Source organism: Oreochromis niloticus, linkage group LG8 (assembly GCF_001858045.2).
Source record: "Oreochromis niloticus isolate F11D_XX linkage group LG8, O_niloticus_UMD_NMBU, whole genome shotgun sequence".
Lineage (NCBI taxonomy): Eukaryota > Metazoa > Chordata > Actinopteri > Cichliformes > Cichlidae > Oreochromis > Oreochromis niloticus.
In genome coordinates, this window is record NC_031973.2 from 20,548,284 (window position 1) to 20,566,045 (window position 17,762).

The 17,762-nt window shown below is 41.4% G+C and overlaps 1 protein-coding gene across 3 annotated transcripts in view; it reads left to right on the plus strand.

The window, feature by feature from the left end:
• The window catches only part of LOC100708313 (cytohesin-3), a 30,810-nt gene that overhangs the window by 1,502 nt on the left and 11,546 nt on the right, over positions 1-17,762 (plus strand). Inside the window, exons 2-6 of one of the 3 annotated variants that reach the window (XM_019362769.2) lie at positions 402-446; positions 14,314-14,396; positions 14,788-14,852; positions 16,055-16,121; positions 16,342-16,460. In XM_019362769.2, the coding sequence (XP_019218314.1) occupies positions 434-446; positions 14,314-14,396; positions 14,788-14,852; positions 16,055-16,121; positions 16,342-16,460 (347 nt within the window). In that variant the 5' untranslated portion in view covers positions 402-433. Of the gene's footprint in view, positions 1-401; positions 447-1,783; positions 1,918-14,313; positions 14,397-14,787; positions 14,853-16,054; positions 16,122-16,341; positions 16,461-17,762 lie in introns of those variants that run through there. The other 2 variants (XM_025909553.1, XM_005448136.4) reach the window with 2 other exon arrangements.

The following is a 17,762-nucleotide window of genomic DNA, read 5'->3' on the forward strand; positions in this document are numbered from 1 at the left end:
ATTACCTGAATATGAGGAAAGCTTCATGCTCTGCCCTGAATTTGAATGAAAGTGATACAGATGACACAGATATTTCCAAATGTTCCAGTCAGTATGCCCTTTAGCTGATGTCCGTGTTTAATTTTATTTGAATTCCACTCGGGTAGCTTTGCATGATTCACGCTTAAAAATCATCTCCATTCTCTGTCTGAAACTGGCGTTCTTTAGCGCATCTCCATTTAGGCTAGCTTCCTTCTGATTGGCTGCCCCTCTCAATAATATGAACATCCATCAATGTAAGAATATTTATATAATAGACAAATAAATCACTATATTTTGGAGGATTTGTGTGAATATTAATGTTTGCATATTTGCTGCCAAAATCAGGCGTATTGATTTCTCACTCCACGCTCTCACTCTAGGGCCAGTTATCAACAAGAAATAGGAAGATCTAATGTGCCACAAAGGTAACTGTGCTGATTCATGATCCAAAGGGCAAGGAATATTCATATTTTAGCTTTACCAGAGGGAAAACAGCTAGCTGTGAACAAAGATCTCTCTTTTCATGTGTGTTTTAGGTGAAGAGTTTTAAATGTGTTATTTCAGAGGCTTACAGACATGAATATTATTTTACAGTCATTCTATTTGGACTCTAACCCATGAGGAGTTAGTGTGGTTGTTCCATTTTCCCTTAAAATCATGCGCACTACAAGCCAGCTCCTCATATGAGGTCAATCATAGAGATACCGATCCCCCCCCCCAAAAAAATCATGTGACAAGAAGAGAGAGCTCAAGAGCACCGAGGCACGCTGTGTGTGATTAAATCTGAAATATAGGACACAAGCTTGTTGAGATTACATGCAGCAGTGTGCGTAGCGGATTTTTCAAATAACTTTCCATACATGTTAAATTAATTGAGAGCTCTGGAGCGCTTACTCACGCTCTCACTGCCTCCCATCACTTAAAATTGTTCACATGCGCACTTTGATACGCTGATGCTAAGCCAAAGGCACTTGGCGCCTGAATCTGTCTGCCAGTCACTTAATGGGCAGTTGCACAAAGTCAGTAATGTCAAAGACTCAGAGGTGTGTTCTGCTACATTTTTATGTCAGATCACTGAAAAAACTTTGTGATGTCAGTGCCGTGGTGATTTTGCAGACCTTTAGCTCAATGCATGTTGAGCTGCCTTGTTGCAAACTGTGCTTTGTAGCTCTCTTATCTTGCATTCTAACATATGTGCACATTATGGGACCGTGTTCCCACGCCTGTGTGTCCAGCCTGCATGCAAACTGCACAACATATGTTCAAAGTTAAGGGCATCATTTGTTCTGCACCGTTGAGCCAATCTGAGAACAACAGAGGCCCAACAGATGACATCATATTTTATAGGATTAAGCAACAGTACACAAAGAGCTAATGCTCCCTCAACCCTCCTCCTCTGTAACTGTAAACAGTGTATGGGAACATGCAGCTGGGTCCAAAATGACAAGGCGACACTGAGGTTTCTGATGTGAGAAGCCTTTTTTTTGGGTAGATTACAGGTGTGCACCAAAATCGCTATAATCAATGCTTTATGCTAACACTGATTATCAGGTGATCAGGCGATGATGTATGCTGTGAGCTGGCTTTGCTTGTAATCATGAACCAATCAGGGAAAAATTACCACCCGCCTCTGCAGCTCTCTTTAGCTTAATGACCCATTAAGAATATGCTTTGGGCGTGACTAACTGATTGCACTGTGTTGACAGTCTGCAAATAAAATCAGCGTATGATGTGAAAAGACTTTAATTTTTTGTGTTTAAATCCAGTTGCCGCCCACGACTCGTTGAAAGGTTTTTACTGTGCTTGGTGTTGTTCACTCTCTAGTCGCAACTTGCGGCCGTCTATCTAAACAAAAGCCGCTAAAACGACTGCGTGCTGGCGTCCCTGCACCAAACGGTAAGCGACCACATAAACACTAAACCACTAAACACAGTGGAGCATTTAGTTATTTATCTCAGGAGCAGGTGGAGACCAAAACAGAGGGAAAAGGAGAGCAAACTTTGGATTTGCCATTCATCTCTTAAACACCTGCCGATTGTCACATTTAAGGAATCTTATGCATTCACTACAAAAACAAAAACAAACAGATGTAGGCTGTCCAATGACCTCACAGTTATTTCACATTGTTCAGCTTTCCTTCCATGCTGCGGCCTCCGTGGTGCTATCACTATAACAGCTGGAGGACACATCATACACAAAAGAGTCCATAATAGGCACATTCCTTTATGGAATCCCAAACATTTCCTTTGGCAGGTGTGAATGAGTTTTGTTTTGTTTTACTTCACAGCGGCGCCAGTGTGATCTGCTCCTCATTTCATGCTGCATTTCTATTGGATGGTTAAGAGACTTAGATCGTAGCACCAGTCCTACAGCTGTACATTTTTTACACTGTCAAGCATGTTACATTGGCTAGATTTCAATGCATGTCAACAACCATACAGTAAGCAACTCATTGCAAGGGGAAAAGTCATGCTTGTGTTTGCAACTTATTGCTCTGCCTCAAAGTGTGTGATCTGGGGGGGCGGGGTTATTGCAATTTGCAGACAGAATCAAGAACTTGTAGAGCACCTATTACTGTGCAGTGTGTGGAGTTGTCCCATCCTGCAAGTAGAACCTATATTTCTTAACTACAGTTATCCCCACGCTGAACGAAACTATAAACGGTGCCACTGTGCATTGTTTGTGGTACTCAGCTGCAGCATGGGATTCATTAGTGCATGTTTACTGCACTCACTAATCAGAGTTGGCGCTTCTCTGCTCAGCTTGCATGCCACAGAGCAGACAGGGCCTGGCTTCAGATTGGATGAAATCAGCAACAGGCTTCAAAATGTTTTTATTACTCATGTGTCTATTTTTAGCATCATTGTATAGCTGAATGGAGAAGTGGAAAGAACACAGACGCAGGAGCTGGCTAGGAAGCAGTTCACTGAATGGCTGGATTGAGGCCATGGATTTTTACTCTTGGATTTAAAAAAAAATAAAAAAATTTCTATTTCCTTTCCTTCGTAGGAGCTCTGTGATGCTTCAGTCAAGGGTTATTGCGAGCTGAGCTGTTTGTGCAGACTTGGGAGTATTAAAATGCTGAAGTGAATAGAAATTTCCAACACCTTTAAAGCCTGAATGAAGCTCTTTGTGGCAAAGTCGGTGTAGACGCCCAAAATGTGCAAAACTGTTTGTTTTTGTTGAGCCTCATCAGGCTTTTCTGTCCATGTTTCCTGTTTAACTGTCACGATAACCCGAGTGAGTCAATCAGCACTCTTCTCTCTATCTGACCGTGGGAAAAGTTAAATGGGAAAAGCCTTTCCTTCCATTCTCCTGCTGTCGTTGGACTGTGAGTGTGTTCTGAAATAACATCTCATATCTGAATGTAAAGACCTGTTAATGGAACACACCACAATGGCACTTACTGTGTCTCCTAAAAGCACACGCAGGCTTTCTGATCAGTCTTCTCTTGCAGTGAAAGAGCTTCAGTAAAAAAAAAATTTAAATGTCTTTCTTCTTTGCGTTTCTGTGCAATCAACTCTCAATGGACATCAGACTGGATGCAATTATTTCATATCATATTCACCCCGGCAGGCGTGAAACTCAAGATAAGATGGCTTTTGAGTCTACACAGAACTTAAGCTCTGAGGGAGATTAGTTGGTAAGAAGGGGAAGTTGGTGTGATTGGGGTATGGTCTTTGTTGTGGCTGTAGGGCGAGTGAGTGGGAGGACATCAGACAGTTACTTGAGGCGAGCTGTGGCTGCTCTGTAGGTATCCATCACCCTGGGAGGCTGAAAGTAAATGGTGCTGGTGCTGAATGGGTGGATACATGTTTACTAGTGGCGACAGCATGAATAGTGTTGTTTTTGCTTTGTGAGTCTGTCTGTCTCTCTCTCTGTGGCATTATGGTTAAAAATGTGGTCTGGGAGACACCTACTCTAGACGGACCTACCCCAAAGATGGTTTAGAGCACTTTAACCTGGGTTTATGTGTCGGTCTGTGCAAAGATTTTGCCACAAGCTCTGCAAGATGCAGCCAATACTTAACATGTCACATTAGACATAACATTGCTGTCTGATGATAGCTGTGGTCTGAACTGCTGTAAAAGCACAATATTACAGAGTGAATGATTTTATACTACTGCACTGAATCTATGTAGCGCCTCTAACGCAGCATGCAGAAGTGGCCAACAGGGCTACCAGCTTTAATACTTGTGCTGGTGTACCTGCATTGCTTTGCATGTTTGCTGCCAAAATACTAATTGGTGGTGGAGTTTCTCTCTTCAAGTTGGTCTGTTCTCTTCCAGTCGACTCAAAAAAAGAGGAAAAGCCGAAGTAGCTGAAAATGCAATCAGTCATTGCAGTCGATGCAACGTGTAGGTAAATCCCCAAAAGTTGATTCTGTTCATCTGGACGTAGCGTTTTCAGTGGGAGAAACGTTTCATCACTCATCCAGGTTACTTCTTCAGTCTCAGCTGACTGCAGGTTTCCCCAACCTTATAAACAGTACATTTGCATAATGACTCAAACTAGCACCACTGAAGAAACAGTGGGCTGTGAGGTCAGTTCCTTCATCATTAACATGCAAATTCTCATGACCATTAATCAACAACCGCTGATCAGAGCTCATTGATCAAAGACCACTGATCAATGGCCATGAGTACCATTCACTGGGGAATGGCTGCAATCACAGCATTGTAAGATGGTGAAAGATGTACCCTTAGGCCCCCTCCTCGATTCGGCGATGGTCTTTCCCTTTTCACGTAAATGGCCTCCTTGACTCCCAGCTCAAACCCTGCTCCTCCCCATCCAGGATGTGCACATCCTCATCCTTGAAAGAGTGTCCACTGGCCTGTAGGTGTAAATAGACTGAGGAGTCCTGGCCTGATGAGGTGGGTCTTCTGAGACAGAAGAAGTCACTTGGATGAGTGACGAAATGTTTCTCCCACTGAAAACGCTACGTCGCAATGAACAGAATCAACTTTTGGGGATTTACTTACCTGGATGATTGAGAATGCGTGTAGGTACATTTCCATAAGTTAAGGCAGAGGGTTTGACAAGTGTTCATGATTACAGAATCCTTGCAGTTACACATAAATCCTACTTAAGAGCAGACAGTTTCTTTTTTAATCTCCTAGACGACCCCGGTGAAGCCCTTAGTGTAACTGCCATTGTGGCCGTAACCAGTGGCTGAAAACACCAAACACCAAACGCTTTGATTGTTTCAGCTGGTCATGTGCCTGTTTTTCTTTTTTCTTTTTTTTTGGGGGGGGGGGGTTCCAGGGGGCTTTTTTTCTTTTGTAACATCACATGTGCGATACAGCCAGATCATGTTGGTTTCATCAGAGCAGAACCTCAGAGGGAGATGTCACGACTGCTTGAAAAGATGAGACTTCCTGGAAAGATGGGCTCTTGAGGGGAAAGAGAAGACAAAAAAAGAGGAGCACAGAGAAACCACAAAGAACAAACGGGACAAAACAGAAACAACAAGAACGAGAAGTTCCCAAAGTTGATGACTTGCAGTTGTGTTGTCAGGTGTGTTAGTCCAACTAAGCCGAAACCATTTTCTTCAGCTTTGGATATTTTTCTGTGATAACAAACAAAATAACTTCTGTTTTGGATTGAATGAAGATAAACATAACCCCGCAGCAACATCCAGTAATATATTTTGGTAATAATTAGATTTCCCATATCCAACATGTAGTTGATCAATACTGTATATAAAAAGTGTAAAATCTGCAGATAATTGTGTTACATAAAAAAAACTAATGTCAGTCATCTGAATAGATGGGGATTTTGAGAAGCACTCATTCGCTTTCTTACCAAATGTTATGTGAGAAGACTAATAGTAATCCTGCTTAAAGCTAAAAGCCAGAAGAGGGTGAGTTTAAATTAGCTTAACATTTATCCAAATGTAATTAAAAAATAAAGAAAAATCCATAGAGCATAGAGCTCCATATAATTCACCCTTCCAAACGCCATACAGCACCCGAGTAGTCTGAAATGACTGTCTGCAGTGGTTTAGGCAAATGTGTCTATTTTGTGTCTTCACAAGCAATTGCCCAAAAAAAAGTGCTAAAATGAACTCTTAAAATCTCGCTGGTTGACCCAGTAGGCAGGCTGTGTTATTTAAAAGCTTAAGGGGAGATTTGGAAAGAACAGAAATTCATTTTGACTGCCAAGATTATGGGTTTTGTGGTGCAACATTAGAAGATTAAACATACAGTTGCATTACACCACATGTAAGTAGACAAACACACAAAGACAGCGCTGGCGCGTGATGCGCAAGGATTGAGTCGGGGCTCGTAACAAACTGCGTTATTATAGTGTCGGGAGAGACGACTACATATGGACCTGATTAGAAGAGAGACTGTGGAGGCTTCGCAACATGTTCCCATCTCCATGGTAGTAGGTGTGTGTTTTCGTGTGTGCGTGTGTGTGTGAGAGAGAGAAACAAGACATTGTAACTGTTTGTCAGTGAGGCAATGTTTCTGCTGTTGCAAATAGGGGGACGCTTTGCCTGGAATTATTGCTTCGAGCTTTGAAAGGAGGAATCTCTTTAAGTGCGAGACGGAGAGCAGATGGGAGACAAAAGGCTCGGCAAATTAAATGAGCGTGTTTCACTGCGGGGACCAACACAGACAGACAGCAGCAGAGATCTGGGCCTACAGCGTCTGAGTAATTTCAGCTGAAGGGGAACGTTGGGTCCAGTTTAGGAGAAAGGAGAAAACCGGGTCCAGCCAATCATACAGGCAGGCCTGAAAGGAGGGAGTGAGTAGTGGGGGTGGCTGTGATACTTACATGTTTTTCTTGGCTGCTGGCTGGATAGAAATGGAGGACGCCAAACCCATTCTCACCTCAGCACAAATACGTGGGTTACTTTTCAACCACTACTACATATCTTAGGTCAGTCTCACTGTCGGCGCTTATGTCAGGCCATATATTAAAGGAACATTTCATCCCAAAAATGAACTGCATGTGTTTTTCCTCTGTTATGTACTACAGCTGAACAGTGATGTAGGCTTATTATTAACTACTTGGCTGACATGTATTGTTATAGTGCTTGCTAAAAAATAAGGCACAGCTGAGGGGAAAGGTCATAAATGTTTACTTTGTGCATAAGAATTCTCTAAAACCAACAAACAATCCATTCTTGGTTTTTCTTTCAGAGGGGATGAATTACAAAAAAAAGTGAAGAAAATCTTTTTTACCACAGGGCTGATCACTCGATTGTGAGTGGATTTAAAAACTGTCTATTATTATGATACATTAGCAGTTAGTATGTTATCTGAATGATCTGAGAGTGTTAGTTTTCTTCCAGACTCCAAAGCTGTGTTCTCTAATCACCCATTAACAGCATGGCTGTCACGTTATGGGAAGATGCAATTGCGATTTGCTATCGCGGAGGTTTATATCGCGGTTTTGTATCAGTTACAAAATTGTTACGCTTCTAATCTTTGAACATCTTGATACAAACCCTAGCCTTTGCATGAGTCCGTCTGCACAGCGATATCACTGCTGCTTCAGTTCAATTTTATTTATATGCTGCCAAATCACAACAGCAGTTGCCTTAAGATGCTTTGTACCAAAGTGGTTGCACTTTTATACAAAGAAAAACATTGTGCATTAAAATACCCACTGTAAGGTTTGTTTACTGAGCTTTTTATGCGTTTTTTCCAGCATATTTAAGAGACAGTTCTGTTTATTTATTCTACAATCAAGATGCATAAATGGCTGCACAGGCCAGAGGGAAAATATAGAAATGTAGTTTTTCTTGGGGTGAAATGTCCCTTTAAATACATACTGCTGGTTAGGTTTTCAGGGTAGTTCATAGAGGTGTACCTCTATTATTTGCACTTCTGCCATTGAACCTATTATTGGCTGATATTAGCTATTTCCTGATATATCAGTATCTGCATTTATAACATCCAACGGATGAAAAGTTAAAAAGTAAAAACGAGACCAGAGAAACACCCTTCAACTATGTCGTGCTTGATGTTGCACAGTTTGTCCAAAAGAGGGCACTCTGCAAAGTCCACAAATACAACCACCAGCTGATCCGAGCAGCGTCGGTGGAGAGCATAAATGAGTAAGGGTATCTGTTAATGTTTTGTATGTCTGAAAATCAGCCAATATGTAGGAATACCAGATTTTTAAATAACCTGCGTAATGTCAGTATTGGCGTCAATATCTGTATCGACTTTAAAATCCTATATTAGTGAGGCTCAACATCAGACTCTCCTAAATCCATGGAAATGCTGCTCTGAGTCATTCCCTCTCTGGAGAAAACTTTTGAAGTTTAATAAAATATCCGGGCACTTTCTCCTTTCATTTCCTGCACCGTTTTCTCGATCAAGTATATATTTTCACGTCTGTGTTCAACTAGACTTGGATAAGAACTGAGATTTTGTTTTTTGTTTTTTTTAAATGGAAAGTATTTGATCTGCCAGGTGGCCATCTGGATATTTGGATATTTTGAGGTGATCCATGTATAATAACTATAGTGAACTTGGGAGTCAATACCAAGAGAGAGCAATTACCTTGACGTTGTGGGTGGCTTCTAAAGTGTTGTTCTGGTCTCACTGTGAACATGATCAGGGTGGTCCACCAGAGTCGGTGTTTTTGCAGGCAGCGACACAACCATCACAGGAACATCCCAGATCTCAGAGCGGGCTGAAGGCCAGCGCAGAGCTCCTGTTTAACAGAAGTCTGTGCCCGTCATCCAGCTCCGGTTCTCTGCCGCCGCCTGCACGTAGTCTGCATCACTCGAGATATCAGAAGTTTGCTCTTGTTCAGTGATACGTGCAAAATAACAGGTACCAAATTCGGATTTCAAAATTGCTCCCTGGCTAGATATCTATCACAATATCGGAGGCGAGCATGCACATATCAGATAAAGCGTTGCATTCTGCTGCTTGTCCGTCAGCTGACACCCACAGGAAGCAAAGGAAATGATCAGCCACATACATGTCGCTTTTCAAAATGTGTTGTCATATCAGTGTTGTCCATCTTTGCCTGCTGAAACTGGGACTGCATCCAAATGAGGTTTGACCGTGTAAGGCTCAAATTTTACACGTATAAAAGCGACGATGCTGTTAGAGCCGAAGAATTTTGTTGGTATCGTTCTGTGTAGCACTTATTCTGTTTCGTGTAACATTTGATAACGGTTGTGCTGGTTGTTTAGTTTTGTAATAATTTACAGGCTGTTCAGCCATTTATCAAACATAATCCTCAAAGTGTGTACACCAATTTCTACAGTCATTGGTGTAGACCAACTTCTTCTACTCCAATGCTAGCGCTGGTACGCCTATCGCTCAGAGAAGAATACTGCAGCAAGTACCTGCACCCTCAGCGCAGATGCAAATGATGATTGGGCTTAGTGATGTCACTGTTTCACGCTGCAGCCATAATGTGGGCCTTTAATGCATCAATAGAAATCTCATTTTTCATTTGCTGTGAGCACAGCATATATGCTAACACCCTTTTTATCATGCAGCAAAGACAGTGACTGTGCAGGGTCAGACGGGTACAACTTTCCACATCAAACTTTGTCACTATCATGAGTACAGTGTCTGGATACTTGTAGTGTACTGGGTGTAGCCATACTTCTCAGTGGGAACTTGACTTTATGAGCTCAGAAAAATATTAATCTGTCTATAACCTGGAGCATCCAGGACTGGAGAGTTCCAGTGTGTGAAAGTGATGCTGTTTGAACTGTACTCATCCCCTCAGCTCCAGCAAAAATGCCTTCTCTGGCCAATCAAATCATCCGATCATAGTTACTTTAGCCACCGGCGTAAGGCTGCGGAAGCATCACATCAAATATTGACATAGTGCTGATGCCGAACAGATGTGCAATATAACAAGGACATCATGTGCAGACCACCTCCTATGCAACCACACACTCAAACAAATGCACTCACAGCAGGAGGTCTCCAGCCCAAAAACTGCAGATTAACAGAGCAATCAGTGTAAAGGCTCTTCAGCCTCTCGAGCCCCAGATTTTGATGGTGACCCCCAGAGGTAGTTAAAACTAGAGGCCATGTTAGCCACCCAGGAACGTCTCTTGTGACATGATAGACCAGGACCGTTATGTTCCACATTATCTTTATATTGTTATACCTAAAAGCCCAAACACCATCATCAGAAAAAACCATCAACACTGACCGCTTTAGTTTAACACTTAAAGGAGCAACAATCTGCCATTAGAGAAGTCAGTTTTCATTGGCTGTTTCCTTCATTGTGTACCAGTTTGCTTCAATACGGCATACGTTCATGACCTTTGACCTTCTGTATCAAACCCTTGTTCACCTCACAGCATCACTTGCACCGACGTGGCTCTGCAGATAGCTACACCTGGTGATCTGCTCCGGCGCAAACTATCACATTACTTTATCCAGCATCACTGAGCCAGGCAGCGGCTAGCAGCTGGGAACATCTGTGTATATGCTGCCATATATCACACTGTATGAGTGTACTGGGCTTGTAAAGAGTGTGTGTAGGATTAGTGCCAGCTGGCTTTGGTGTGCATGTAATCATATGTATTTTCATCCACATGTCCACTGGTATGTATGATCTGGGCTATAATGCAAAGCATGCCTTTGTCCACCGTTTGAGGGATTGAGGGCAGCGGAGTACAGATTAGGGTCTGGATCCAAAGGAAGTTTCCTTCCTGGTCTTTCCTCCTTCCTCTCATGTGACACATAGAGCTTCAGAGCCAACTGGGATAAAAAGGATGCCTTTTTTTTCTCAAAGCTCATCCACTTTAAAATACATTATAGCGTTTAAAGTCAGTTTAAAGGCAGTGAATCTAGACAAATCCCCTCTCAGTCACACAAGTCAGTGACAACTGGGACCACAGCCAGTTTCAAGTGAGCTCCATGTGCTGCAAGTACCTCGCTGCTTTTCCTGCACGAATGGTCTGAACACAGGATTCAGAGACTCATTTCTCAAAGCCTGGGAATTTTTTCCCCTTTCTTCTGTCTACTCCAAAAAATAACTTGAATATATATATATATATATATATATATATATATATATATATATATATATATATATATATATATATATATATATATATATATATATATATATGTATATATATATATAAACCATCGATATATATACACACATCGATGGTTTGCAGATAATTTCCTGCATGGTTTTAGTGGGTGTTTGGGGGAACAGTTGTTACTTTTGGGTGTGAAGAGCAGCAGGGGATTTACGCTTAAAAGTAGATTTTGGGGAGATTTAGTTTTTTAAGGCAGGAAATTGCTGGAACCCTTTTGTTTTGCCGCACACATGTTGGAGTGTTAACCTTTGGAATCTCTCACTCGGTGCCGTGTATTTCTAATGTCACCTATTGGGGATTTCTTCTAGAGGTCACGAAGTTAAAGCGTGTCTAGCTTTTTTGTGTTTTCTTAGACACAAATTGAAGCCGGCGTGTCATTAACTTTTGTATGATTTGACCCTCTAAAGATCTGCTGTTTACTTAGAGGCAGTGACTCACACCGCAATTGATTTTAGTAGATTATCATTCAAGCATGGCTGCGTTTGGCTTGGTAGCGACCAGTTTGCTAAAGACACTAAAGTCATTTCCTGAGTAAGTCATAGAAGGTCACGGGGCGGGTGTGTTAATAATCTAATTGGTGGACCACCTCTGAAGAAAGGTCATACACTGCTAAGAAAGAGCATCCAGTACACCAGAAGCACTAATAGCAGGGGCTTTATGGCCTCCTCTGTTATCACGTAGTTTGAAAAGCTCCAGGTCCAGCAAGACTAGCCTCGATTGAAGGATAGTGATAATGCTATGCCACTAATGGTGCTTGGCTTTCATTAAAGGGAGCATCCTCTTCTCATTCAATTTGTAATGAATCAAGATTGTAATCATGCACGTTGTTGTTGCAGCCGTGGGATATCTCTATTAGCTAATGCACAGCCTTAGGCTAATGGAAAACATGGAGCTGTATGCCTCCTGCATAAAATCGTCCTCTGGGACAATTATTCAAAAGGCATAAAAGCGGCCCAATGATTGGGAGAACCTTTTTAATATATTTTTTATATATAGATTATTTCCTGTTTTAATAATTAGTCATCTGGTGCAAACGGTGTCAGATGCCGGAATACGATTTGATTGTTTAGCCTGAGAAAGCTGGTGCCAGGAAATGTTTTATCCGCCTGTTTAGTTGTTAGCATTCACCATGATTACCATTTTGTTTTCTAAGAAAAACACATTCAGCTGATGCTTTAGCCTGTGTCTTAACATATTTGATATATATTTTCATTGACACCTACAATACAATATCCAGTATTTGCTAATAATACTTCGTTTTTAACAAAACTTAATTGAGATCTGGTGACTGTGGAGGCCATTTGAGTACCATGGACTCATCGTCATGTTCAAGAAACCAGTTTAAGATGATCTGAGCTTTGTGACAGGGCGCATGGTGGCCCGCTGTGGCCATAAAGGAATGGACACCGTCAACAGCGTTGACCATGTGGCATTTAAACAATGCTCATTTGGGTACAAGGAGGCAGTAAACACACCATCACACCACCGCCAGCAAGCCTAAACTGTTGATCTGAGGGATGGTGGAGCCATGCTCCATTAAGGCCAAACTTTCGTCCCACATTTGAATCAGCAGAAATAGAGACTCTTCAGATCAGATTCCAGTTTTCTGCTGTTCAATTTTATGAATTGAAGTTTCATTTTTCCCATTTTTAGCTGACAGGAGGCCACCCAGGTTGTATTCTGTTGATATCTGATTTTTTTTCTGGTTTTGGCGCTGGTATCACCCCCAATAAACGTGGAAAACATTTATACCATATTTGTATCTGTCCATTAAATACTAAGTTATAGTTTTGCATAAGATAATGCTTAGAAACAACTTTATTGTGCTGATATAGGCATAGATTGAGATTTCATAAAGGGGAGGACACAGGGAGTACATCCTTCCAACTAATTAGATGCCTCCAACCCTTCTTGAACTTTTAACCAGTAAAATTCACAAACAGACTTTGATGTATGCAGGCGAAATGTTTCAAAAACACTTAAATAAAGCATTAAAAAGTCATGTAAAAGAGCTTTGAAACTGGGAAACTTGGGAATTTCCAAGTAATTGTCTTCAAAGCCACATTCATTCATGGTCACAATAGAATTGCAAGTAGTGTAAGTGATGTGAGGTAGCCGGAGGTGAGCAACACTAATTAACTAACATCTTTATTTTCATTGTGCTTTCATATTCCCATCTGCTGTCTATTAAAATCATGGCCCCGGGGAGAAAACCGCCCACCCCATCTTTACCTGACCCTCCTCACGCTGCTTCAGAATTACATAACCGGGTTAGGAAGTACCTTTTGTGTCACTGCTAAATCCGAATACCATCGACAACAATACTTGGCCGCCCTGAATGCAATTCTTCTGCAAGCTGTCAAATTAAAAGGGGGTTGAGTACTTCCTCTTGAGCCCAGTGACCCTGTTTTATTTTTAATTGGCGCAGAATCCCGACTGTGAGGGGAAAATAACAAGTGGTGGGTTTTTCTTGGGGTTTGTTTTTTTTTTTTTTTGGTTTTGTTTTTTTCCCTTTAGCAACATGCGAAGCTGAACATGATTTTTAGATGTGCCACTTTCCTGTTGAGAGATTTACGCGTTCTGCTTTTTGGTTGGCTTAATGAAGCAGGATTTCACAGGCTCTCTGTGCTCGGGAAGATGTAGAAAATTGAGAAGTAAAGCGTGCGCTGTAGAGAAGAGGGATCAAGTTAGAGGGAAAAACAAGAGTGAAACACTGGAAAAGAAAGCAAATCATCCTTTTCTCTTGCATGTTTTGGGGGTTTTTTTCTTGCTCAGAGCGGTAAAACACACACAGCTGGAGGGGGTTGGGGTCATGGGCTGTGTTAAATTACCAAATTCACATGAAAGAAACATAATCTGGATTGGTTTTATTAATAGAATTTTCCCCCCAAGCTAAATGGAGAAGGAACGAGGGAAGGGGCTAAACACTTTCAAGTGGAATAATTAAGACCCTTTGCCTTCTCTCTCTGTCTTTAGTTAATTAACATGCAGGCTCTTGATATCTGCTGTTCCAGCTGTTCAAGGTCCCACTTTACTGTGTTAGGAGAATAAGCCTTAAAACTGCTTTTACATATTTGCAGTGAACTGCTAGATTTGATTTAGCAGTCCTGTTTTGCTCCTTTTAGTTGACTTTTTTCTCTTTTGTTATGCAGTAAGAGCTAAAATAGCAGAAATAATAATAGCAACTGCGTACAAATGAGAGGTAATGTCTTCTGTGTTTTCTCCATCGTGCTTTTCAGTCCCCGAGGATCTGTCCGTGGAGGAGAGGGATGAGCTGTCGAACATCAGGCGGAGGAAGAGAGAGCTGCTCGATGACATAGAGGTGTGTGCTTGAATATATACAGTGTATTAACTGGATAGACTTAGCTTCATCTTAGCAGCTAAGTTCATTAACTACAACAGTTGTATATTGATTGAAAGTCATTTTATTGCCAAATTAAGGACGGTGCTGAATGTATTGGTTGTAATTGCTCAACTGTATTCCCAATCTTTTTTCCGTTGTCTATACGCTGCTGCGGCACTGTGGGTGTATTTGCATGCTGTATGTAATGCAAATGGGCCTATCTTTGCACACGCAGTTTCCCCATAAGAAAAAAGTTAGTTTTCCACTGCGTACAGTTCTTTCTTAGTCCCGTCTCATCCCTTTGCTTTGTCCAGCTTAAGCATAAAGAAGACCAACTGGGCCTTGTGTTTTCTCTGTGTGTTTCTCACAGAGGTTGAAGTTTGAGATAGCAGAGGTGATGACGGAGATCGAGCAACTGACATGCGTCGGAGAAAGGCAAGTCAAAAAAGTGGAGATGCTTTGTTGTCTTTGTAGTCTTTTTTACCTCATTGTCTTGTTTCATGTGGACAGGCATGTGTAAGTGTGGAAACGGGTTAATTGTTTTTAGTGTGGATTTAATGGCAGCAGTGTGTCTCAAAGTTATTCCCTATTTGTTATGAGGCTTTCATCAAGCCCTTCTCACTATGGCAGCGATCGATGGGGATAAATACCAAACCTTTTTTCGGGTTACAAATGTATAAAAAAAAAGAACAAATCTTGTGTAGAGTTGACAGAAACACCCTTAAAATAACACAAACATATACAATATTGATTATAGAGTGTTCCATGACAGATGATGGTCTACAGCAATAAATAGCAGCGACATTTGATTAGATTTTGCCTCATAAAAGCTATCTCTGTGACTGTGACTCATTGCCTCTGTCTGAGTTGCGTTTAGGATTTGCATGCAAGTTTTGATGACAGACCAGCGTTATGTGGCATAACTACACCTGGCTGTATGAAATATCATACCTGTTGTATGTTAGAATGAGAATTAAAAAGCTTTTATTGTCATAAAATGTGTGATGAAACAAGCATACAGTCATTTACACAGTAGACATAAACAAGTACTTCACATTAAAACTAATAAATAAATAAGATGTGTTTCAAATATGGTGAGGAAGTAATATGCTAATAACAAGCGGTCATCCTATGGAGTATGATGGTGGAAATATTTAAGAATTGCACAATTATTTAAGCAATAATCGTCGGTGCAGCTCCTGGACCTTACCGTGATACAGAGTGTCAGCACGCTGTCTGCGGAGGAGTGCTAAAAGGTCACCAGCAGCTTTTGGTTGTTGTTCCTGAGCACTCTCAAGATGTGACGCTGCCTTTTTAATATGTTTAAAAAAAGGAATGTTAGCAGCACAGAGGTCACTGCGCTTTTTCCACATCCAGTGAGTGTTCAGTCCACGTTAGGAGGCAGCTCATTTATTGTCTGGGACCAGCTTTGCCATCACTCATGGTTTGGTTTAGGAAACAAAGCCACTGACTCAGGGTGGATCAAGGAGACCTTGTTACAGCCCTACACGTGTAAGAAAACTTATCAGAGTGTTGATACAATGAGTTTATTGTGATGCTAGACGGTGAAAATCAGTCATGTTTGGAGTTCTTTTTAGTAAATAAATAAAGTCTCTATATTTATTTTTGTGTTCCAGTAAAACTTCCCAGAGAAACAAACAGATCGCTATGGGCAGGAAGAAATTCAACATGGATCCTAAAAAGGTACTCCGCTGTGTTATTTCTGTGGTTTACAGTTTTGCCAAAGCTCTGAAGCTCTTAGCAAAACCCACCACAGCCTTTAAAGCGTCAGTAGCCTTGAAGCAAGTGTGCCGGACTGAAACGCAATCTCTTCACAGCTGTGAAATCTTGTCATGATCTATCATCCCACCATGATTTGAGATGAACAGTCATCCTGCTTTCTCCTCCTCCTCTTCCTCTCCAGGGAATACAGTTCCTGCTGGAGAACGACCTTCTCCAGCACACTCCAGAAGACATCGCTCAGTTCCTCTACAAAGGCGAGGGCCTCAACAAGACCGTCATCGGGGACTACTTAGGCGAGCGGTAAGACAAAGCGTCTATCAGGCCTAGAGAGAAAGTCCTCCTTACAGGAGATTTACACCCCCTCTGTGATTAAAGAAGGAAATTATGGACTGGATTTACTGATTAAAGAGGGGGAACATGATTGACCCCTTTCTAACATAAATCTTTGAGGCAGCGTAGGCGTCTTGTCTATAAGTCCACCCAGTGGGACTTATAGCTGGTAATAAAACCATCATCCAGCTTTTTATATCTCAGGTCAGACTGCTGGATAATAAAGAAAGAGACAAGTTGTGACAATGCTGTAAAGCAGTAGCTGTCTCAGATAGCCGAAAGACTAGTGAGATGGATGGTGCTATTTTAACCGTATAGAAACACAGGAAGTCCACACCAAGACATGGAAGCTGCAAGAAAACGAACAACAAAGATTCAAAACTGTCCACTAATGAACCCTGTTATTTATTACTGAGGGGGTTTACCTCCATTTTTTATATACAGTCTGTAGAAAAAAGGCATTAAAGAGTTTTATTCTGTCATTGATATAAAATCTAAAATGCAAATATCACAAGAAAAATCAGAATCTCAAACATTTCTATGAATTGCAGTAGAGCTGTGTTGTTGCATGCATCATAATAAAAAGAAAAAGCAGGAAATGTCAAATTTAAGTGAACTAACTTGAATAAAAATATTAGCATTATGCATTACATGTATTATACGTGCCCCTTTTAGATTAGATTCCAGGTGAGCAACTGCGAGGCCGTCTATGTTCACAGGTGAAATCTTTAGCGTCAAAGGAGGCTTGCTTGTTATGTGTGCAATGCTCAGCTGCCTGCAACCAAGAGCTAACAACAAGCATATGCCCCCAAGGAGCCAATATAAAATACAGGAAATCACACAGCACCCAGCGCAGACTCTGTCAGGTGATGGTGTATCTGCAGGTGGTGAATAAATCCTCAGTTATTTTGGCTGGCTGCATTCCTCTGATGCTATCCCAGCTGGATTTGGTGCTTTGTTTAAGCTGCCATTTGAACAAGCTTAATTAAAAGTAAGCTCTTTTATTGCCAGTGTTAAATGGATTCTTTTTATTTTCTGTGAGCGCAGAATGTTTAATTGGCGACAGAGCATTTTAAAATAGCTTCAAATAGACTATCTGCTCCACCGCCTGACCCTTTGCCCTTTAGTCCATGCGGGAAATTGCAGCAACCACACGCTGTATTGGCTTACACGAGTAAAGGTGCTGCTTGTGCATCAGCAGACAGATGTAGTCTGACAATAGTGAATCAATGAAACACACACACGCTGAAAGACAGGGGGGCTGGGGGTTGG